The 25,526-nt window shown below is 40.5% G+C and overlaps 1 protein-coding gene across 2 annotated transcripts in view; it reads right to left on the reverse strand.

The window, feature by feature from the left end:
• Positions 1-1,598: 1,598 nt before the first annotated feature.
• The window catches only part of SLC6A5 (solute carrier family 6 member 5), a 95,565-nt gene continuing 71,637 nt past the window's right edge, over positions 1,599-25,526 (reverse strand). For both annotated transcript variants that reach the window (XM_077322029.1, XM_077322030.1), the window contains 3 exons: positions 17,597-17,697; positions 12,508-12,675; positions 1,599-9,789 (listed from right to left, as the gene is read on the reverse strand). In XM_077322029.1, coding sequence (XP_077178144.1) covers positions 9,634-9,789; positions 12,508-12,675; positions 17,597-17,697 — 425 coding nt within the window. In that variant the 3' untranslated portion in view covers positions 1,599-9,633. The remainder of the gene's footprint in view (positions 9,790-12,507; positions 12,676-17,596; positions 17,698-25,526) is intronic.

Genomic DNA, 25,526 nt, shown 5'->3' on the forward strand with positions numbered 1-25,526 from the left:
GACAGCCCACTTGGATTAGAGAAGTGTGTTTCAGGGCTCAAAGGTCTACATGTTAGCCCTTGCTCCCCTGCCCAGCTTCATCCTGAGGAGCCCAGACAACTGTGCTGACTTTAAAATTATAGGTAACTTATGTATACTTTGGAGGAACATTAAATCCAAGGTTTATAAATCTTTGAAATTAGAGTAAACTGTTCAACCCAATTTCCCTCAACAGAACATCCCCTCGGCCTCCCCCCACCCCCTTCCCAATCCGGCTCATTATAAGGTAGCTTCTTATGCTTATATATGTGTGCTTGGCTGCTTTTTACACAACGCCTGTTTTTATTTGGGGAAGGGGACTGGTGGAACCAGCAGATGGGAAGGCATATGGATAGGTAGTCAAGGGTTCAAGCAAAGGTGGGGTCATGAAGAGAGTCTTGTGTGAAGAGATATATTTCAGATCTTCTTGAAACTCTAGGAGTGAATTAGTGGTATCCTTGTCATCTCCTTCTGCTGAGTCATTCCGTACATGCAGTCCGCTGTTGTGAAGAGGCTCCTGTTAACAGCAAAGCATTTGTTTGAGAAGCTAGCGTTTGTACCTCTATAGGAAGTATAGGAGCAGCAGCAGCATGTGCGAAGAACATTATCAGAATCTAGCACTTGATTATGTTACCTTCGCAACCCTAACATAATGAAACCGTACGTCTGTCTTCATTTGTTCTTAGCCGGGCTACTTGTACCACTCTCATGTAGTGGTATTGTGATTAAGTGTCATATTGCTGCTTTTGTACTTGGAGATTGCTTGTCAGAAGCATTTGTTTTTTGACATGTGTGAAAACAGGCTTACCAGTATCCGCTCAAATAACTAATATCATTACAAAATGTTTATTTTGATGCATTCATGGCTTTGCAATACAAGTACTGCCATGGACTGTAAAATAGCACTCCTAGATTATAAACCAGGAAATATTTAAAACCTGGGAGGAGGAGGAAGAAATCTAAGTACAAAGTTCTTATTTCTGTAGCAAAGTTTTAAACTTATGTGAAAAGTTCTCCTGTTAAAATAAATTGAATTTGGACTTCGTTGCCTTTTGTCATATTGTGCCTCTCCTTACTTTGGTACGTTCTCCAATTCAATCATGCGTCTTCCATTATGATCCTATACACATAATGTGGTTTATGTTGGTCAGCCATGACCAGCTGGATTTGCTGGGATTTACTCTCTAGTAAGTGTGCTTAGAGTTGCATTTTCCATGAGCCTCTATCCCAACCCATTATTCTTGTTTCTATTTTTATTTAATATCCTGCATGATTGATTTACTACAATAAAAGGATTTAAACAAATCCAATTGGTTCTTTGATAACTAATTAATTATTCATCATGCAGAGCACTCTCACCACCTAATTGATATTTACTTCTGCATCTCTGTGCTGTTTCATTCCCCTGAGGGGCTTTCGTTTTGTTTTTTGGTTGCTACTCAGATTTTGGCTACCACTCAGATGGAAAGTATTTCACAAGTAACTTGTGTGTTACATTGTAATAATAATTTGAGGGATGTGTTAGAATGTTTTTTAAATTTTACTTATTGCTTTAAAACTTTAAAACATCACAAGCTGTATCTTTTAAACACTGGACATTTATTTGTATTTTTCCTGAAGTCATACATTATATGATAGATTCTATTTTGTAACATCAGAATATATTAGGCAAATATATAGTACAGTAAATTGCATTTGTACACATGAATACAAAATCTGAGGTAGGGCCTCAAGAATAATGATTTCTTAAATGAATAACGTGTAGTATATCATCATAGGCGCTATATAAGATATATATGTGTGTATATATATACGATATGCATCCTTTTAAACTTAATATATTCTTTTTTCCCGTTTGCTTATACATGGAGAAAATATAACGTCCTGATTAGGGTACATATCTTTATCCATAGGCAGCAGTACCCCTATAGAATGCCTGTAAGTATTTATGACATTACGCAAGTAATTAAGAATTAACCTATTCCATGATAGGTTCACAATAAAGTGCCTAGAAGACACAAAGTACACTACACACTCTAGGTAATGGACAACAATATATTCTAGTCAATCACTAATTTCATTCCTAACAATGAAATACACCTATAAGGCAAATGGTTACCTGAAGATGTATTTAAAACATGGCGGGCAAAATCATACTATTGCAAGCAATAAGGTCCAGCCCAGCTCTCACATTTTAAATTCAACCCATCAAAAGCATACATTCTTTCTCTCTCTCGCTCTCACTCTCTTTCTTTGGTTATCGGCTGCCTGAGGGTGACAAAGGCAGAGACCATAAATATCTTTAAAGCATTTTTCTCCCTTCCCGTGAAGTCTGTAGGGTCCCACGCATTGCTAAGTTTCAGCCATATCAGTATGCGCAGTTTATTATGCACAAAAGGTTTAGCTACAGGCTAGTAAAACAGAGCCTCACAAACACACCAGGTCAGTTGCAACATTTAGCATTTCTGATTAAAATGCTTCCTGGGAGCAATCCACCAATGCTGCACATCCCCTCAATTAATTTCAGTGTGACTTATGGGCCAGTGGGGTGGCATTCTCCCCAATCAAGCCACATTGAAAGAGATGAAGGTTGTCTAGTAGCATCTGCTGGATCAACCTCTCTCTGTAACAGTGGACACACCTGCTGAGCCTGCAACAGGCAAGCATCAACATTCCATTCTTGTCTTTCTTCATTTGAGACAGAAAACCTGCTAAAAGGTGCAGTTTAACAGAAAAGGGGGAAAAACAGCATCTGCATGAAATAAGCAGTAATTCTAGTAAGGGATCATGATAAGCTCATAAACGTGCATGTATATAAAAAGTGGAGTGGAGGCTCATCAGTGTGAAATGATATTTTATGGGGAAAGAAACTATAATAAAGAGGAAATAATGAGGGGGGGGGGTTTAGTGCAGAAGCACATCTATCAAATCAATGGAGCAGAACCTGACAAATACAGTAACTTGCCCCCAAATGAAGCATTAGCCTAAACACATTCCATGCCTTTATGTCAATTAAAAGTCATTTTGTTAAATCCTCCTTTTGGAAACAAAAGTTCTGCTGTATCAAACAGAAACACAGATACTATACATATGACCCCAAACAATTTGAAAGTGGAATATTTCTGCCTCAAATATAATTTTAAAACATACAGTAGTGCAGATGGCTTGTTCAAAAGTTAGCCTTATTTGTTAGACAAAATGTGGCACCTCATTTTTTAGACAAAATGTGTCACAGAGATAGTTCACTATTAGATTTTCACTCTTTTCTTATTTGCAGTTTCTACAGTTGTAGAAAGAGATATGTCACCAGTCTGGAAATATGGCTTTTTCATTCTTTTACGCTTTTACAATTAGAATTACTAAAATACTTCTATGTTCAGCAAGTGATTTTAAATATGTGTACTCTCTATTAGATAATCCAAACAGCTATGACATATGTGGAGTTATTATATTGGGAAGTTTAAATTCAAATACTATGCTTGATAAATTTATAAATGAATAAAAGCTTTTGCTCTTATTGTAGTCAAATAATTAAGATTGATTTCTCTTTGCTGATATTTTCTAGATGTTGCTACTTAAGTATTACACAGAAATGAAAATTAGAATGTCCATGTTGAGCACCTTCAACTGTAGCTTTTATGTCAAGAAATGTTTTGCCATCAAATTCAATGGAAAATTATCACAATCTGAAAAAACAAACATTTCAAGATTTTTGCTAACTTTACACAAAGATAGCATGTGATAAAAAGGTAAAGGTATCCCCTGTGCAAGCACTGGGTCATGTCTGACCTTTGGGGTGACGCCCTCCAGCGTTTTCATGGCAGACTCAATATGGGGTGGTTTGCCAGTGCCTTCCCCAGCAAGCTGGGTACTCATTTTACTGACCTCGGAAGGATGGAAGGCTGAGTCAACCTTGAGCCGTCTGCTGGGATTGAACATGGGCTGAGCTCTCAGACTGCATGTCTTCTGCCTTACCACTTTGCGCCACAAGAGGCTCTAGCATATGATTGTTTATGCCATTTTTCAGATTATATGTTCTCAGTTCAAAGATTACATGTTGCATTTCTCATGTGCTCCAGAATATTTAATAGATGACATTAAGAGCCAATCTATCCATAAGGTAGTCATAATTAAGCAATTTTTGTAATGGTCTTGTTGCCAGCAGCTTCCACAGTACAGAGAATTCAGCCACTGGAATGCCCTACTGCACAGTTTTTGAGCTATTTCCCATTTTTAACAAAAGGGAAATCATGCAGGTAGTGCTAATGCATATGATTGTCAGGAAGCCATATGAAGGAGTCAAAAATATGCCTAGCGGGTTACATAGATCAACCCTAACTGGACAATCATTAATTTGAGGGGAAAAATAATTTCTATTCAAACAGACACACCCTTAAAGTACAATTTTAGGTGCTGATGTTGACTTTTAAAGCCATAGATGGCTTGGGATCAGCATATCTGAAGGACTGCCTTATGAACCTACCCAAACACTGTGGTTATCATCTGCATCAGGTGACCCTGCTTTCTGAGAGTAACCAGATGGCAACCTGAGGGGGCCTCCTCAAGTCCCTGCACCAAAACACTTCTGACTGTGATTGAAGACATGTTTGTTTCTTCCTTCGTACCCTTTAATTGCTGTTTTTATTTATGTATATGTTATTTTATATGGATTTTTTCCCTGACCTGGATGGCCCAAGCTAGCCTGATCTTGTTAGATCTCAGAAATTAAGTATGGCTTGTCCTGGCTGAGATTTGAATGGGAAATCTCCAAAGAAGTCCAAAGTTTCTACACAGGGACAGACAATGGCAAACTATCTTTGAAAATATCTAGAAAATTCAAAAGGGTTAGCTATGGTTAGCTATGGTTTGACAGCACTTCCCACCTTTACATGTGGATTTTACCTGGGTTTTAATTGTTTGAATGATGTTTTCTTGTTTAATCTTAATGGTTTTTAAGATGTGCTTTGAATATGTCTTAATATGTTAGCTTCATTAGTGACCCTGATAAGGACAGAAAGACACAATATGAATTTTGAAAATGAATAAATAATCAATAAATAGCCTTGGAACTTTGACACAGACACTTTTGAAAAACTGGGGGACCAAAGCTATAATCTGTAGTTTAAAAAAAAACAGCTAGAAAGGATAAAGATCATACTCTATCACAAGTAAAAATTAAATGGAAAGTAATAAGCATTATTTAATTTTCAATTAAAATTGGCTTTGATTTGGTTGGATTGTGTCCCAGTTGTATTAAATATTAGTAAGTACATGCCTGTTCATATATACATGGCAGCGGTTCCTATTATGTGATAAGCAAGGAGCTAGGAACATGAAATAGGGACTGTACAGAAATATGTGAATTTTTCACCTATAGAAAAGAATGGAAAGTCAGTGCACATATGGGAATCTGAGCTGCAAATACCATATCCTTATCTTTTGGTAAATGTAAAAGTTGAATTTTAGTCCTCTCAAGATTTGTAACCCCTTAAAATAAAATTGGGAGAGGGGGAAATGTCAATTATCATTTTAATTGTTGGTTTTCTTTGATAACATCGTATTGTTTTAGTTTCCTTTGCTTGTTGCTTTGAGTACTGTTTTAGTAGGGTAGCTGACCATTAAGGTTTAACTGACCAATAAGTTTTTAAAATAATATAATAAATCATTTAAACCCTGCAGAAATGTAATCTTTTCAGTAGCTGAATGTGGACTGAGTTACTAAGATAAAAGCAGTTTTAAAACAAAACTGTAACCATTACCCAATAAAATAAATACAAGCAGAAGATTCTGTACTCTGCCAGGAAATTTGGCATGATCCTGGAGCCTTCTTTATCTCAGGTAGCCCAGCTGGTTTTTACCACCTTCACCAGGCATGGCTACTGGTGCCCTATCTGTCTCAGGAGAACATTGCCACAGCGATCCATGTGACAATCATCTCCAGACTAGATTTCTGTAATTCAGCCAAATAGCTCAGTTGGGGGCTAGGAGTTGGGTGGTTAGGGCTGGTGGGAGGAGATTTTAATTATTGTTTTAAATTGTATGTTATGACTTGCTATAAGCCACCATGGGGTGACTGGTTCCAGGAGTGGTGACATCTAAGTCCAATTAATAAATTAAAAATAAATAAGATTACTATATTGTATTGTGGTCCTTTCTCCCCCACCCCACTTCAGATGGGAAAAGTATGTACATCATACAGCCTGCAACAGATGTTCATCCCCCAGCCATGAATGTTTTCAAAATCTAATTTCTAGGCCATGTTTATGAAATGTCATTATGCCAAGAGTTAGAGGTGGCTCTTTAAAACCTAGCTTGGGGGGGGGGAGGGCTTCCAGAGCAAATGTGCACTAGCAGATTCTCCCACTGCATCAGCTGTGAGACCTGTACAGTCTTCACACTTCAAGCTACATGAGGGCCACTGAAGACTCCCAAAGGATACAACATGCTGAAATATAGCCTGTCCAGTCCTGTAGAATATCATGGACAAAGCCCATTCATTTCATTGGAGTCATTCTGGAGAATATTCTAGCAGATTTTGCTTATCTAATTAGGGAGGGGCACTGACAAAACATTTAAAAATCCATTTTTCATTTAATTTGATGGCAAGTGGATTGTGCTTCATGTCGGCTGCCAAAAGATTGACAGTCATCCAGTAGCAGCAAAGAACTGGCAATGCTATTTGCCTCATGGAAGAGAAAATTCATCAAAATGATGAAGGGTACTATACAGCCAAAGTTGAGCACATTTAACTCATGTTGTCCAACAAGTAATATTTTATCATGAAGTCATGGGATATGAAAAAGTGCTTAGCTTTGGCTGGATCATGCCCTTAGTTTTTATACTTATATATATATATATATACATATACACACGCAAAATAAATTTAGAGAGATATAATCTTTGTAATTACATTAAAGTTTAGTAATTTTTGTTTGCATTTTTTAAAATTTTTGATTTTTCCCCCAATAGGATGAAACGGCACATCTACAAGACACAGATTTTTTTTAACTCAAGATTTACCTGAGACCCTGTAATGTGAAGGCAGGCAGACAAAAGAAAAGCTATGATATAGACGGTTCCCTGAAAGGAAGTACAGTTAGATAATACAAACACTGAAAAGGAGGAAAGAAACAAGCAAAACTATTCTAAAACTCACCATCTCTATACTGGTTGCTAAGGTATTTTACAGGGACATATAACAGCACTAGTACGCACTACATGAACACGGATCACTTTTTAAAATCTCATAAATGTGTGTATAGGATACAAGAGGATACTAAAAGTTATAGTTTGGCCAATTATTGAAGACATGTTTTTCTTCTTTGTGTATAGTGCATTTATAATAAACGGGTTACTTCTATGGAGTTTGTTGAATGTATTCTCACAAGCTGTACTTTCAGTCTACATGTTAGATAAAAACTATTTAAGGTTAATATTCATATATCACTGTGCACAGTGCAATGCTATGGGACGTAGCACATGCAAGTAACATAATGCAGCATTGTTGATGAGCAATGTGCCAAGCAGCTAAATCTTTGCTTTCTCTTGTTTTACACTGTCCCCATTTCCTTTGCAACGTGAGTTGGTGGTTTATGATTTTAAAATGACTATGAGATGCAGAGGGAGAAGGAGAGTAAAGGCAAAGTATATACACGTCAGATTATTGTTTGGAGGAAGAATCTGTCTTTACAAAAGTATGCACAGATACAATAACAGCAACAACAGTAACAATATATACTAACTTCAGGGTTCAGTTATTTCACCCACCCTGCTGGCTGAAAGGGATACAGTGAAAGGCTGTATAAAGAAGTTTGTAAGAAAAGAGCAGGAGCATAACACATAGCTGAATGCATGTGGAAGCTAGGAGATTTATACTACTGGAAGATTATAAAATTAGGCACAAATTATATGATGGCTTCTTGAGAAGATATGATTATAAACCAAGTGAAGAAAGCACGGAAAACATGAGTGAGACTCAAAAAGAGGACTTGCATTTCCCCACTCAGTTTATCAGTGAAATGAAGATGTAAGGAAGAATGGAAGCATTGAATAAAAAAGAAAACCTAGCAGATTATTAACTAAAATGCATGAAATTAATTAAGACAGTGGTGCCCATCTGCCTTTGTTTGGCACTCTTTCACATAAGATTTCACAACAGATACAGCTTTGTTTCATACAGCTCATTTCACCATCCTTGGCTTTTTTCTCTCCCCCCCCCACACCTTTAAGAGAGCCTGAAAGGCTCATTAATCTCTCTCTACAACACTGCCAAGTATCATATTAGATTAGTGCCCTGTATTGAGAGGCTGCTTTCTTGCTTGTGTTACAAAGCAGAACAACTTGTGCCAACATAACTAGCAGCTCTCAAATGGAAGACGTGTTGGCAGAATCACCGGGCCACAATCAGCTCCTCTGGTATAAAAGCACAGCCTCCTCCATTTTGCATCTAGCATTACAGAGGTAGGAATCTAGTCCCATGGGTCATATGCAGCTTTGAGCTGCATCCTGCAGTCTTTTAGGGTTTCGTATGCCCAGCATCTGTTTTGTATGTGTGAGATTGTCCTGATGATCATTGTTCAATAAAAGAGCAGCCCTTTTTCACATAAGATGCTTCAGATTCAAACAATAGCATCTTCAGTGAAAAGGATCATGGGTTCGGAAAAACTTTGGCCTGTAAGACCGGGTTCCATATTTGCTAACAGTCAGGCTTGGTAGCAGTTGGTGCAACAGGAAATAGCCTATAAGGCCTATGGCAGTTTATCCTATCTATATATCCAGAATTTACAGTCACGCATTCATTTAAACAGTTCCTTTAAGCAACTGCATCTGTTATAGTTTTGGGCAAATAGCAATTAAATATATTTGCCCCGATGGTAGCCCGATCAGTTGGTTGTTGTCATGGGATAGTTTTACACAGCAAAACATCTGCTCCTCAATGGCCCCTCAGGGCCTAATTTAATTTCCTTTAAAATCAATGAGCACAGAGCAGGTAAACAAATTGTTGCAGCTTTGTATCCCCTCAGGGGAAACCTAGCCACTTGCCCATCACCGCCACAGCCCTGCATTACTGACTTTTGGCATGTCATGAAACAGGTTGCAGAAACACCAATGTTTGATTAAGTCTGATACAAATCAGGTTTTTGGAATCCAACAATGAAATGAAAAGCTATGACTACAGCCCCCACCTAATTAACACTCCCTACAGTTGTCAACCACCTTGTCCTTTAGCACAGCTGGACCAGAGGCAGTGCTCATGGGATACCCAGAGCGGCCATGAGAAACTTACAACCCACCCTTGCGGCTGTAACAACAGCAAATTATGTGAATTATAGTCAGTAAGGGCAGAATTGGCCTGGCACTGACGGAAGCAATTTCCCTCTGCAACTGACTCATTGCCATTACTTCACATTGAAGTTACTTCTTCCTGGACACCACTGAAACCGAAACCCAGTACTTAAAGTGGTTGCTGTAGTTCTTCACTATAAGCATGCAACAATAAATCCTACTCCCTAAGCAACCACTTTCAGGCACTGTGAAAAAGAATAAGAAGGGACAATGAAAAGAAGGAAGCACAAAGGAATGACTGCACAATGTGACCACAAAGTAGGGGAATTACTAGCACTGACTGCCCAGTTCAAAATCTTTTGGTGGCAGTTTAAGTCCAAGAGACGATGTTCCCAGTGGGTCTATCATATTCTGGTAGCGTTCACCGCGGTGTTTAGCCAAAAATGGCCCCCAGTCTGGTTGTGGAGAGCAGACCAATTTTAGCCTCTGGAATCACAAACAAAAAAATAATGGAGGGGGGGAGGTTAGTTGCAAAAGTGGATCATGGGCAGCTGAAATTAGTTATGTTAGTTACTCTACAAGGAAATATTAGAATATTCTGCTGTTCAATGTTTGCTTTATACACATATGCAAGATTAGTAGAGGATAAAGTGTCCAGATTTTCATTATCTGGCATTCCCCTTCTCTCTCTCTTTAGTCCCTCAATTGGCCACAGAAAAACAATCCACAATAATAGCTACCAATCACTAAGCTCACATAGCAAAGGACATGTGCTCAATTATTTAGCCCAATTGTCTGAGCAGTGGGTTGCTGCATCAAAATAATTGGATTTTTGTTTAGCAAATTTCCCAAAAGTATACAGATGACCAGAAAGTAATACATTGCTGGGAGTGAGCAAACATTTTTAATTATCAGATCCCAAATCATTTTACTTCAGTTTATGAAGGTGGGAGGGGAAGGAAACTATGTATTAACTCTGCAGAGGTACAAACAATGAAAATCTTGTTCATCTTGCCACTGATTTTTGTTGTTGTTGTTGTTGTTGTTGAAAAATATAATTTGATTGGGGCATTGTATAGAGAAATAGGGAAAGAAAACATATTTCTGATGGTTTAAGAGGGAACAATTATATGTTTATTACCTATTAAAGGGAATCAAGCCTCCATATCAGTTATTTTAATTTCTGCTTAATTACCAGTTTGCAGCCTTTGCCTCCCAAATGAACTCTAATGAACTGAATAGCTCAGGAAATTGTGTGCCGAAAATGAAATAACTGCTGTAGAGAAATAAATTCCTTTCAAACAAGACAGAATGTTTTCAGTGCTGCTCTGCTACAATGGTTTCAATACAGGAATGACACTGTTTTTGGTGAATAAGCTAGTCTCAAGATTAGAGGGCAAGAAATGGGGGTGAGATGCAGGGAAGGGGTGGGGAGAGACCTAAAGCCTCAGAATAGCATCAATTCCGTTCATTGGGTAAGATGAATAGTGTCTAATATATGTCTTTGCTCTAGTAAAATTTGATCCAAAATACCCTACAGCAGGTATTCTGTTTGGTTGTTTGGGTGTAGGGAACCCTACTGTGTGTCACCAGGGCCAAAGTAGCAGCAGTAGTGATCCAGTGTCATATAGTGTTAGACGAGAACCAGGGAAAGTCTGGTTGAAATCACCATTTGTTACAAAATTTATGAGGTGACTTGGACCAGGCATTGTCTCTCAGCCCACCTCACAGGGCAGTTGTGAGAATAAACTGGAGGAGGGAGAAGAAGAAGAAGAAGAAGAAGAGTTGGTTCTTATATGCTGCTTTTCCCTACCCGAAGGAGGCTCAAAGCGGCTTACAGTCGCCTTCCCATTCCTCTCCCCACAACAGACACCCTGTGGGGTGGGTGAGGCTGAGAGAGCCCTGATCTTCCTGCTCGGTCAGAACAGTTCTATCAGTGCCGTGGCGAGCCCAAGGTCACCCAGCTGGCTGCATGTGGGGGAGCGCAGAATCGAACCCGGCATGCCAGATTAGAAGTCCACACTCCTAACCACTACACCAAACTGGCTCTCAATGTACTTTGTCCTCTGCTCCTTTGATATAATAAGGAAGAATAAAAGTGCACTAAGTAAATAGCCCCAATCAAATGTATTTTTAGAGTGAAGGTCAAAATCACATCCTGTCTTCCAGCACTTAATAGTTTGAGTAGGGCTGAGGTTAATTTGCAACTAAAAATTCTCCTCAAAACTCTCCTTTATGAATGCTGATGTCTGATCTCGAAATGCGCAGATCTCTGCAGATCCATATCTAATACAGGCCTCACTACTGGAGGAACAAATGTTATTTTGTTAGAAGAAGATTTCAAATGCAAACACATATAGATGGTCAAGGGAGGGGGGAAGGTCTGTGAACTTGTACCCCTCTACAGTGTAGACATGCAGGGCATGTAGACTGTGGAGGTCAGATGTGCATTGAATACCTATGCAATCCTTAAGCAGGGACATTTTTAAAAGGCTCACTCAGTGGAATTTTGCTTTGACCTGACCCCATGATAAGTTTCCTGTGAATAAAATTCTTACATTCACCATGACAGCGAAGTCTCATATCACACCCAGTGGCATGGGAGCAACTGCAGTACTGCTCCTAGCTATGATGCCAGAGTGACTGAAGAAGCTCAAGACTACACAGGAAGAGCTTATGCTGTCCCTTCTCCCCAAACCAGGGTTGCCTTGAGGTGGAGAGGAGCTGCAGAGTAGACTCCTCCTATGTGGACCAGCATTCCCTTATTTACTCAAGTCATACAGATAGGAGTGGTGCTGGAGCATGAAATGAGCTTTCATTCTCTGCCACTACCTGCATCAAACCCAACAACCAACCTCCAGGACATCCTCACCCACCATCCAGTTGCAACATACCATTCAGTGATGTCCATTTGGTAACCTGAAGATCATAGAATCATAGAATAATAGAGTTGGAAGGGACCTCAAGGATCATCTAGTCCACCCCTCTGCACTATCCAAGACACTCACATCCCAATCGCTCATCTACTGTAACCTGCCACCCCTTCACAGAATCAGCCACTCCAGCCTCTGTTTAAAAATTTCCAAAGATTTTTTCCAAAGATGTTGTATTTCGTAACGTAAACATAATCCCCTTTTCTGAAATTGGGAAAGAGCCTGTGAACTATATTTTATACATTAAAAACAGAGGGAGGGTAAGATTTACCTCAATAAAGCTGCCAGGAGCTATGTGCATTTTTATCACAAACATAATTGGAATCCAGATAACGGAACAGGCCAGCATCAGCCATCCAAGTAGCATAGACCATCCAGGGTAGTGATAGCTGCCGTAAGTCATTGGTTCCCACTGATAGAAGCTGAAGCAAAGGATGAACTGGTACAAGAACACATAATAACGTACACATTACCACATACATATGTATTGGCCATATAATTCACATAAACATAGATGTATTTATACATGCAAATGGATAATGCATTCAACCATACAAATACAACAATTAATATGTGCCTCGACAGTCAGATTCCAAGCTCTGTCAGACCAGTAACTACAGCAGAAGTCCACAGAAATTCATGAAACCGTTAGATTTATCTAAGCAAGTGATTCCAGAATCTTGTTCTTTTGATAAAAATAGTTGTTATTCCACTGTCTACTGGCAGTATAGCTTAATGGAATTATCTTGTTAGTTCATTGTACTTATTGCATAAAGAGCAATGCATCTGCATATGTTTGACCGTAATTCAGTGATGTCTGTGAACTGCCTACACATACAATAATTGCATGCTGAAGATTTATAGCAGTGTTGCCACAAAGGCCCATGTACAAATGACTGCTTGTATTCCAGGAGATGTGAATCAATTTAAACGATAATCTTAACCATTCAAATACATCAAATATTCATTTTAACGGAAGCCAAACTAGCAAGAAAGATGCAGATGTCCTGTCTGTTTCTGCTAAATGCAACTCATTGTTTTCAACAATCAATGAGAAATATTTTCCTGTTACACAGAAGCTCATACGTTGTGCTCTGACATCATAAAAGTGATACACATCCACCCCTAACCTTCCTCCCCAAGTGACTGAGAAGGTGATTTCAAGTAGGGAAATGCTGGAGGGAAAGGGATAAAGGAGTCCCTTTCTCACCACCACCACCGCTCCCTAAAACTGCTCATTAAAAAGAAAAAAAGGAATATACACAGCTGCTGCACTTCATGCAATCACGTGTCCCAGATGATTTGTGGGCATTTGTTCTTGAATCCTAGTTATGGATGAGAGAAGGAAAATCATGGCCATTTCGGCAAAGAGGGCCAAATCGTGTGATGTCTCCTACTCGCAATTGCAAGATAGTAAATTGAGCTATTTCTCTCCTCCACACTCTGCCATCTGTATCGCCTTTTCCTCTCCTCACTAGTGACAAAAAAAGCACAAGAGAGAGCAATGTGCTCTTTTACTCATGGCTCCTTGGCCTGTCAATTAATGGAGGCAACCAATTTGAGGTTTGTGGGTCCGTCCAAGCCGCACCGCCCAAGCTGTCATTGCCACACTACCTGAACTGCTGCCTTGGGTTGTAGCTCGGGTGACACTGCAGCAGCTCGGGTGCCATGGCTCAGGCAGATCGGCCAGTGCCTCAGCTTGGGTGGTGCTGTGGCTTGGGCGGCCCTGCTTAAGTAGTGCTTGGGGAGGGAGAGGGAGGGCAGGAGTCCAAGGCAAGTGGGGAAGGGAAGAGGGAGTGGCAGGCAGGCAAGTGGACCAGTGGGATGGGGGGAGAAGAGGAGCAAAAGGGATAGGGTGTGACATATGAGAGGAGGAAGGGAAAGAGGCACTTGGGCAGCAGGCAGCTTGGGGAGTAGAGGTTACTTAGGACCATTAGAAAGAACCCTAATGGTCAGTGAACTGCTGCAGGGGTGGAAATCTGCCTGCCTTGCCAGGCAGGAAATGGAGAGGTGAGCAAGCAGCGAGAGCAGGACAATGCTCAAGAGACTATCACATGTTTCCCTCTCCATACAGTCTTTTCGCTGGCTGCTCACCAGTGTCTCATGTGTTTTAAGGTAGTAAATCCCCCCCCCCACATCGCGATTTTAAAATAGTGAAATTGCAAGCCGCCTACTAGACAGCCTTGGGATGCTGGCAATGTCATGTGGAGGGGGCTGAATATGCTGCCAACATGCAGAGGCTATCCAGTGACATTCTGCATGTGCAGAAATGGCCCATTTTCCCCCTCTGGTCTATTCATTTTGAATTCCTCCCCCTTTTTTTCTTTCTGTTTATTTAGAAATTTTGCTAAGCTCTGGAGTGGGGGACCAACTTGCCCCAGCAGTAGAAGCTGTTTTCTCTGACTTAACCCTGAACAATTCAAAATAGCTGTCATGTGCCGCTTCTTGGTTACTACTGAAAATTGTAGGTGGTAGGCAGATGGCTGGCAGGCAGGCAGCATTGCAGAGGCAGCATCCCAAGCTGACTCATTTGTTCTCTTGCACTCCTCAGTGGCAGATGGACAGAAGCTCCCCAGATGCCTTTGCCATGCCTGTTAAGCTTCTCAGCTCTTCATGTATGGATATGGTGGTGGATGAGGATAAATATACTAGTGGCATGGGTGAGGCAGAAGTCCAGTCACTGCCTGTTCTGTGGCTGCTCCAGGACTTTTAAGGAGATGGGCAGCTCTATTGAGGGCACAGGATAATAAATTAATGTGTTGTTTAATGAGAGCTGAATCTAGGAATCGCTGAGTACAAATTCTTGTTCATTCATAAAGCTCAGTGGGTGACCTGGTGCCAGTCACTGTCTCACTTCACCTACCTCACAGCACCGTTAGGATATAATGGAGTCTTTGTATGCTTCCATGAATTCTTTCCAGGAAGGCTGGGAAAAAAGTTTCTTAAAAAACATATGAGGGGTTTGGAGGAATTGCCAAGTCTACTTTAATTTCCACAGCTTTGCATTGTTATATTTCCACATTATTTAAGCTCTTTCAATTTTTTAACAACTCCCAAGTTAAACCAAGTGCTTTATTTTAACCCTTCACTGGATGTCTTTTGCCTAGTAAAGGTTTTCAGTAAAAGTGGTCCGTTTAGGGAGATGGGGGAAAGGGAAGGGCAGAGGTTCCTATAAAGTTCAAAGGTTGCTTGTACAGATATTTTGGATATGTATTTATATAATTGTAAACCGCTGTGAACCAGTTCTCTCAGAGCTGCAGTTATATAAATCCAAACATAACAAACTAACTAAATAAATAATATTTTTAAAATATGCATCTTTATAAATCCTGTGAGGAATAATCATATTTGCTCTGAAATATCTGTGAATGCCTTTCTGAATATTAATGTTCCCAGGGCTCTTCCTGAATTGTGCCACTAGCTCTCACTTCAGCAGTAATGCTCAGACTGATTAAAAGTTGTTATATATAGAATTTCAGAACAATAGCTGTACACATTCTGTTTAGAAAGTCAAAGATATTAATTCTTGATCATAGAGGGTTAAACATGCCCTATTTTCAGTCAGCCGAAAAGGTGGGAGGAAGAGGGATGAAAGATCCTTTTATCTCACTGCCAATAACAGATGCTAAGAAAATATAATAGCATAGGGTCATGCTCAGAAGGAAGTGTGGGTATGCCATGCTTAGGAATTAATATCCAAGGCTTTTTGAACATATGGCTGTTCTGTTCTGCCTTTAGAATTTGAAAATTGCTCATGTTTTAAAATAAACACATGTAACAGGTTTCCCCCTTAACACAGCTAAGTAAAATTGCAGTGAAATAGGAGAAAACTCAGGAAAAATGAGTATTTATATAATTAATAACTTTTTTCATATGTTTCAAAAATGGGAATATGGATGCAATATTAGCCAGCAGTTTATACATTTATAGATTGCTCTAGAAAAATTATATACACTTTCCCTCCCCTTTTGCTCTAAATCCCACAAATTCTCTGAAAGCCCTAAGAAAGAAAGAAAGAAAGAAAGAAAGAAAGAAAGAAAGAAAGAAAGAAAGAAAGAAAGAAAGAAAGAAAGAAAGAAAGAATGCCAAGAGAAATGCTGACACCTAGTGATAATAGGAAGCATCAGCATCTAGGTTGTCAGGGATTGTTGGTAGAAAGTATATGTCTTGTATTAAAATTCCCAGGTTGTACAGAGGAAAGTAAAACCAGGCAAGAACCTTTCATTGCAATGGCTCAACTTCAGCAAACTTGATTAAGAGAAAAACCTTGCCAGGAAAAATAAGTTCTTGGCATGAGATTGCTCCACCCACTCTCAATATGGTATAATTTCTAAGAAAGATGTCAGTATTTCTCTCATACTGAAAAGAGCTCCAAGCTATCACTGATAAGTAAAACAATTTGTTTTATTTATTTATTGGTTAAAATGCCTCTACCCCAATCTTTGGTTATGGAACTTTCAAAGTGGCTTGCAATCATGAAAGCATGACATACACCAATAAAATGTTTTTAAATGAGCAGAATTGGGGGAGGGATAGTATACTAGATAAATCATAATTAAGACACTCCAAAAGGCTGCCTAAGCCAAGCTGCCTTGGCCAATATTGGGAAGGCTAGAAGAAAAGATGCAAGACAAACCTCATGGGGTGAGGGAATATGAGAATCTTGGTAAGCGCTATGGCAAAGGCCTTATCCTGTGTGGTTTCCTACCATGATCTCTCCTGAGGACCTAAGCATACATTCAGGTTATTGCTGGGAAACCTAGCTCCCGCTCTTCTAGTGTATCAGGAAAGGAGGCCCAAAAGCAGATGTAAAAAAGAAGAATGGAAGCTTGTAGTTTTCTCTATACTTTCACTTTGTCCAATGAATACTGGGACATTGTATAATCTCATTCATTGATGGGTGAGAGTTTTCATTACAGTCTGCTGAACTCTCTCTCCCATCAGCCTGATTGAAAATAAACAGGAACTCTGGAAAAATCATGGTATGACATTTCAGTGGGTTGGAGTACATCTTAGCATCTTTCCTTAGCCCACCTTAGAACAGCTGCTAGACAAGAATTTGAATAGGTTGTTCAAATACATAAAACATGGGAACTCAGAAGCCAAAGAGATCACAGTGATCCAACAACAAAAAAAGATATGCTGGGACAGGTTCAGCACCTGAAAACTGAAGTTACTTGTGCAAATTATATTTTAAACATTTAGGTTTCTAATTTTTAAAATTATTTAAAGGAACAGCAGATTTAATTAGTAGCTATGGTGGCTGCTAATACATCCTCAGCAAGAAGAACATTGAGCCAAGCCAGATGTTCCTGGTCACCTCTCCCCCCTCCTCCTCTCCCCATTCCCAAACTCCTTACTGTTAAAATAGTTGGGGTCACAAATGCCCAACAGATCCTCCAAAATTTGCTTGGCTGGAATCCAATCATCATCTCAATATCTTCACAAAATCTTTGCAAGCCTGTAAAACAAACACATGTAAATTACGTTTTTAAAAATGCAAAAGAGACTAGGCTGCAGCTTACAAAACAGCCATAAAGCGATCTCCCTTGTGTCTAATTATGGGAACAGACACTCCTGACTTGTCAGTCTAATTTCTTAAAAGATATTCTAGTCGTGCAGTATAAAGTGGAGTATTATATGGAAAGCCATCCTAATAAATTATTTACTTCCCAAAATGATATTTTACATACATATTAAGCATATTTCAGTAAGCTGTTTTCTTAACATCCTGGGACACACATAAAATGTTCCCTTAATTATTACAGACACAGTGCTAGATAATCCCTCCCCCACCACCACCACTATTTTTATCCTGAATCCTTACAGCCAAGGACTGTTTTTGTTGTGATGTGATGAAAGTCTATGCAAGTTCCACATAGAAGTTGCACAGCAGGATTATTCACTAAATGCTCTCTTGCAAAGTTTTAAAAATCTGAGCCATATTGTTAACGTACCTCTCACTTAAAGACTGGTTGATTTGGGTGGGTAGCTGTGTTGGTCTGAAGCAGCAAAACAAAGTTTGAGCCCAAATATGTGTAAGGGCACAAAAACTTATACTTTGATTAAAACTTTATCTTAAAGGTGCCACTGGTCTCAAACTTTGTACTTAAAGACAGGTTGTTAGTGTTGCAATTAGTACTGCTTTGCAGGGGGAAGATACTGATCACCTCAATAAGGACACTGGACTCTTATATTTTGGCATGAACTTGGCCATAGCCTTTATTCTCACCTGAGCATGACTAGCATGGGTGGCTGATCCAGCCCGCTTGTGGTCAGCCGACTGCAAGGCAGCCCTTGTCGGAATACCCCCTCAACAGGTTCCACTGGCTGGCCAGCCCGAAAAACCCAGCTCCAAGACCTGCTGACTAATGGGAGGTGGCAATGGGGGGAGCTACTGAGCATCCGCCTCTGTTGGGTTCCCTTGCCACCCAGAAATGCAAGCCCTCTATCAGGCTCAGCATCCACGCAATTCCTTATGGGATCCCCTGAATCTGGGGACGCCAGTGTACAAGCTTGGCCACCCCACAAAAGATCCACCCCATGCTTCCAACCCACCAGCTGTGAAAATTAACCATAAATGTGAGCAATTCCAAACTCTTATAAACCAACATCAACTCCAATGACTAACAATAGGGAGGGAGGATGGGATGCATCTTCAGGCACTGGGAGGGGAAAGAGGCTGATCCACAGAGCACCGTCTTATATAAGGACATCTGGCTCAGCCCCTCCCACCGCCGCAGCTGCCCCGATGTCCAGTGCTGCCCGGGGGATGCCGGGGCCAGGTGTCTGCACTCCCTCCAGCCAGGTCCTTTCCTGGCACCGGATCCCCCACAGCAGCAAAAGGCCCCATCGGTGACTCTCAGGTGCTATTAATGAAACAAGTTAATGTTTCAAGCCCACCTGTTTGTGGCTGGTTGTTGTGGTGGTAGTAGTTCCACAAGTTTCCCAAGAGTAAAGTTATTTTGGATTTTTTATTATAAATCTGAGATTTTGTACCTCAGTCCCTGTAATCATAAGGTGCCAAGAGTTTCTAACGTAGGATTTTGAGAGTCAGGACATAGTGCCTGCCTGCCTGCCTGCCTGAGTAGGGTTAGTAGGTACCCCTGACCACCAGTGCTGGATTGGAGCACAGAGTTGCTAACTCCATATTGGGAAATAATCCGAAATGTGGGGAGGAGAGGGACCTCACTGAGGTACAATGTCAAAGACTTGACCTTCCAAATCATCTAATCTCTGTAGTCTAGAGTTGTAATTCTGGAGGATTCCCAACTTCCAGCTCTGGAGGCTGGTATCCCTGTCTTTCAGCCACCACAGCCACAGGTGAGCCTGAGCCAGAAGGGAGCCTCGACCGCATTCCCTAGTTCCTGCATCCTAGTACAGCCCATCAGAGGTAGGCGATTGACAGGGCAATCCTAAACAGAGTTATACCTTTGTGACTACACTGAAGACAAAGTGTTTAGAAAAGTATAGCTCAGTCTCGTTCTGTGAGTGAGCAGATCATGGCAGTGCAGGGGCTATCTAAGCTCAGCCTCTGATTTGGCTCCTCAGTACTAATACCTTGCTGGATGTTTGAGAATTTGTTTCTTTATTTAGATTTTTACCCTTCCCCTCCCCCAAATCGGGGAATTTGAAGAAGAGCTAGTGTTTTGTACCCTGCTTTTCACTTCCCAAAGGAGACTCAAAGGGGTTTACAATTATCTTCCCTTGCTTTCCTCACAACAGACACCCTGTGAAGAAGGTGAGGCTGAAAGAACTCTGAGAGTACTGAGTCTAGCCTAAGGTCACCCAGCTGGCTACCTGTGGAGGAATCAAACTGGGGAATCAAATCTGGTTTTCCAGATTAGAGGCCGCTGCCTCTAACCACTACATCACGTTGACTTTTCACCCAGCTGGATTTACACTGCATGTTTATGGGATTTTAAGATTCTGTCAGCCCTTGGTCATATCTCCAGTCTCCAGCCATACTTATCAGGCATGGCATTCTGTTAGCCCATGTCCTCACTACCTGTCCCAAACCAAATTATTCCAGCTTCTTGCTCGTGTGAACTGGGTTAACGGGACTCAGTCCCACCTGATCCTGAAAGCTACTAATATGCTACAAATGCATTTTTTCTTTTTATCTTTATGCTTTTACTACAACTTTTAATGCAGATAGTGCTGTAGTGAGAATGTAACCACCTAGAATCATAGAATCATAGAATAATAGAGTTGGAAGGGACCTCATGGGTCATCTAGTCCAACCCCCTGCACTATGCCAGACGCTCACATCCCAATCGCTCATCTGCTGTAACCCCTTTGCCTTCACAGAATCAGCCTCTCTGTCAGATGGCTATCTAGCCTCTGTTTAAAAATTTCCAAAGATGGAGAACCCGTCACCTCCCGAGGAAGCCTGTTCCACTGAGAAACTAACTGTCAGGAACTTCTTCTGGATGTTTAGATGGAATTTCTTTTGAATTAATTTCATCCCATTCACTCTGGTCTGTCCCTCTGGGGCAAGAGAGAACAATTCTGCTCCATCCTCCATATGGCACCCTTTTAAATACTTGAAGATGGTTATCAGATCCCCTCTCAGTCGTCTCCTCTCTAGGCTAAACAGACCAAGCTCCCCCAACCTTTCTTCATACGTCTTGGTCTCCAAACCCCTCACCATTTTGTTGCCTTTGGACACGTTCTAGTTTGTCAACATCCCTCTTCAACTGGGGTGCCCAAAACTGAACAAAACTGAACTCCAAGTGAGGCTGAACCAGAGCAGAGTAAACGTCAACTGCTACTATTACTTTATTTTTATAGCCCGCACTTCCTGGTTGGCTCAGGGTGGGTATGAGATTCTGTGCAGGGAAAGAAGTCCCTCATCTTGTTTGAACCCTCCGGTCAACTGCCCAGGGACTCTGCCTCTGTTAGATACCTTCCCCAAAACCAAAATACTATTTGATGCTTCCCTTTTTGGGATAATCAATATTACAAGACAAAAATCTCCTTGTTTTGAGCCTCAGTATTAGGTGGATTCCTTTTAGGAAAATAATCTCTACACCAACATTTATTTTCCTCTGTTGTCAAAGAATCAAATGTATGTTAAAACATTAAAAAGCATGCCAATAATAGTTATTAAGTAAAACCATCTTGGGCATTGTTTGAACAGAATTGTTTCCTTTGACATTAATTCCTACATTATTTCAGTTCATTGACTCTTTTATTTGCCAGACCTTCACAAGATGGCCACATTATCTGGTTTGCTGAGCCAGTTCTATGCACACAGCAGGTGCCTTCGGGTCTGATTTATCAAGGGACAAATATTATATTGCAGTGACGTTCTTTTCAGACTCCCGTGTGGCAGTAGTACACTACTTTGCACCAAGTAAGGATTAGACCGATTTCTTTTCCTTCATTTCTCATTGCCATTCTGCTCACCTTTCTTCCACTAAGTAAACCACTTCTGCTCAGTAATAGATGTTTTCGAGCAGAAACCCTGCAATGCTGCAGCACTGCCATGGCTATTAATTATTCACTTGGAAAGAACAAAACCACCCCACCTCAACGCAAAATAAAACGTGCCACTTTGCTGCTTCCATGGAAGTGACAAGAAGTTAGGGATCAAGGTTGGTTTTGCTCTGTGATGTGCATTTCAGATTTTTAGCCTCCCTCTGTGAAAATATGAAATCTCCCACCCTTCAAAGGACGCACAATCCTTTCCATCCTACTGTATGGAGTTTTTAATTATGGGGATTAACCAGCAGCAGCAATATGGCATAAGATATGTCTTCAGCTTTTGGAGCAGTTTTCTCTCTGTCTTTCACACACACACACACACACACACACACACACACTCAGTTACCATTCAAAAAACTGAAACATAAGGCAATGACTTATGTCTGAAACAGCTGCCATAGCACCAGCTCCAGACATGTTCTCCTGTTATCCAATACTGCCTGAGATTTAGTATTTTTCATATCCTTCCCCCCACCCCAATAAATCCTTAATACCGGCATTGAAAAACTAAGGAAAGACCTGAAAATATATTCACAAGCTTGTTGCAGTTCTCTTTGAGCTTTAGTATTGTGGTCATTGCTGGCCATTTCACGAATGATTTAGATGTGCTGTGGTCAGTGTTTAATGTTTACCTTTGTACGCCATTCACATGTCTTACCAAATGTTTAATTCCAATCTTAGCTATACCTATCACTCAGTTATTTATGTGTTTTGATTCTAATTAGCCCTTCCCGGCAACTACTCCCACAGCATTCCACAGGAGCTCTTCCGCCAGGTCTATGGTTGAGGTTGGGGTTAGCAAGGTAGATCTACTGCCCATCTAGGCCTCCGGGCCTTTGGACACCCTCCCCCCTTAGTTATAGTTATAGGGGTGAGGAATGGGGTTTTCTGTCATGTTGGGAGTATTTTAAAGTCTTTTAATAGGAGTTTTAATGGGGGTTTTTTACACATTGTGACCCGCCATGAGCTGTTTAGGGAGTAGCGGGAAATAAATCTAAATCTAAATAATAATCATGAGAAGAAGAATAAGAATAATACGCCTTTATGTCACATTTCAGGAAAGCTGTTTCCATGTATATGAAGGCATTTGCATCTACACATGCAAAGTCTCTCAGTTCTTGCTTCTACCCATGGCATTTCTACACCCATTAAATGTATTGAAATGCTTACCTTACAAAGTCACTATATTCCAGCCCCTTCATATGATGTCGCCAACATCCAGCATCTGGGCAGCAACCAGCTGGCTACATCCTCCATTTTAAAGTGCTAGTTGGGGAACCACATAAAGTGGATCCACCAGCTTATTTAGTGCTAGCTACTGGAGAGCAACCAGCAGGCAACCAGCAGAGGGAAGGTATGGAGGCTCAAATGTGCTAAAAGCACCTGCCCTCACACCCTCATCCTGCCCTCACACCCAGGGACAGGGACGTTCCCAGGGATAGGAACGTCTTTTTTAAAATGCCTAATATCCTGGAGCTACGAACAGATGGATAAGCGTGCAGCCGATGCCAGAAATAAATTCCCCCCCCCCCAAAATTTGTAATACAAAGCATGCCTCTCTAAAGTCCCCCCCCAAAAAAAATCAGGAACAAGATTAATTTTTTAAAGTTTCAAAAGACTTATGATTCCATAAAGGGTGGTGTTCAAGAAGCATTATGCACCTATGATTATATGCATAGGCATTTAAACAGAGAAGTATGCATTAAAAAAAAATTTTTAGCAGGCATTGTGGGACCTTTAAAGCATGGAGAAAAGGGACTGGTTGCCTGGATTGATTGACAGGTGAAAGAGAATTGCATATAAAGCGTATTGCTCTCTTCCCGCATTCCCAGCAACTGATATGGAGGATGAGAAGCACAAAAAGGCGGCAGATGAATCCTACACAGCAAAAAGGTGAGGAGGGGCTTGGAGGCGTGATAATATTTAGCGCTATGCCATTCAACTTGTGTAAAGCAGTTTTTAGTGATGTATGGAAATGCCTCCAGAATTGAAATCTGTTGGTTTTGAAGGTACCATCAACACCAGGCTCAAACTTTGTTCTCATATCTGTTTTTTAACTCTTTTATTTCTGTGCTAATTTATTGCCAGTCATGGATCCTATCCATATCTGATGGTCAAATCACAACACCCGATTTGCTAACTCAGAGTTGCTGCTAAAGCTGAATGAAGAACTTGCCAAATTTACTTGAGAATATTATGGCTGTCTCAATCATGATTTGTGGAGTTCCTTGTCTCTGCATAATACTCAATAACAGAGAGAATGTATACATATGAAAGGGTCTACCATGATGATCCTGAAGCGCAGGGCTGCATGTTACGCCAATATTTTTAAAAAGGCACTATTGTGGTAGACGAAGCATATAAAAAACAGACATGGTATCTTCATTCACACATTCATCTTTCGGTATGGTGAGAATCATCATGGAGGGTAAGGTAGTAAATATAAGATTCATCCTCAAGACATTTTCCTGTGCTTAAGCCCCATTGAATAAACCTAAGCAAGATTCAGAATAGGCCTGCTTAGGCTGGTGCCATATATTTCTGAAACCAAAAACTGCATGGACAAGGCCACTGTCATGCTTCTGTTTCTTCAGCAGATGCTCCAGCTTCTAATTTGAACTTCAAATAATGCATATAAATTCAATAATTTACTTGAAATGTTCACATCTACCCCTCTGCAAGAACCTGCTCAAGGCATTTGATGTTTACAATTAAAGAAGAACAGTTGTTTCTTATATGCCACTTTTCTCTACCCGAAGGAGTCTCAAAGCAGCTTACAGTTGCCTTCCCTTTCCTCTCCCCACAACAGACACCCCGTGAGGTGGGTGAGGCTGAGGGAGCCCTGATATCACTGCTCAGTCAGAACAGTTTTATCAGTGCTGTGGAGAGCCCAAGGTCACCCAGCTGGCTGCATGTGGGGGAGTGGGGAATCAAACCTGGCTCTCCAGATTAGAAGTCCGCACTCCTAACGACTATATCAAGCTGGCTTTCTTTTTTAAATGAAGCATTCCTCAGACTGGACTTTTGTAAAGTAAATGGGACATGTAACCTTCCATCTCCTATCTATATAGAGATACACACAATAAATGCATATCCTTATGGCCTCATCTCATGAAGGCTTACTCAGAAGTCATGAGGTAGCAAGGCAGTGAACTTCAGTAGAATTACTTCTACATAAAGACTTGTATGCATAATAGATTCCAACCTTGAATTCTTGGAAGAGGCTAAGAATCTGTAAACAGGGATGTCCCAGCATTTTCGCCATTCCCAAAATTCTTTTGTAGAAACAATGACAGTTAAACAGGTTTTATTAAACTGATATAAAAAGAATATGTCCTGAGATGCTGCTGGAGAGTTCCAGCTACCTGTACAGCATTAGTAATTTAATTGTGCTTAAAATCACATCCCTACATCCCACCCAGTCCCTCAGTACAATAAAAACTACAATTTCATAGCTCGCAGTGATGAGGCTGATATGAAAAGCAGCCGCCTAGTTAACAATGAGGCACTTTGCAGCATTATCATAAGTAGCGCTGAACATGGTACTTGAATTTTCATGTATGGAAATTAGATCAAAATGCACACTTGATTTTATAATGACTGTTGCACACTTTTGTATTCAGAAGTGATGCAAAGATTAAAAGTGACGTTTAGAGTTATTTCTGAGACACTCTTTAGACATTAGCAAATACATTGTGGAGAAAGGAATCATAAAAGAGATTAAGAAGCACCTCAGGAAAGAGATAGGACAACTATTACTTCCAAAACTAGATGTTTTAGGACCACTGGAATCTTAAATCC

Source organism: Paroedura picta, chromosome 2 (genome assembly GCF_049243985.1).
Source record: "Paroedura picta isolate Pp20150507F chromosome 2, Ppicta_v3.0, whole genome shotgun sequence".
Classification (NCBI taxonomy): Eukaryota; Metazoa; Chordata; class Lepidosauria; order Squamata; family Gekkonidae; genus Paroedura; species Paroedura picta.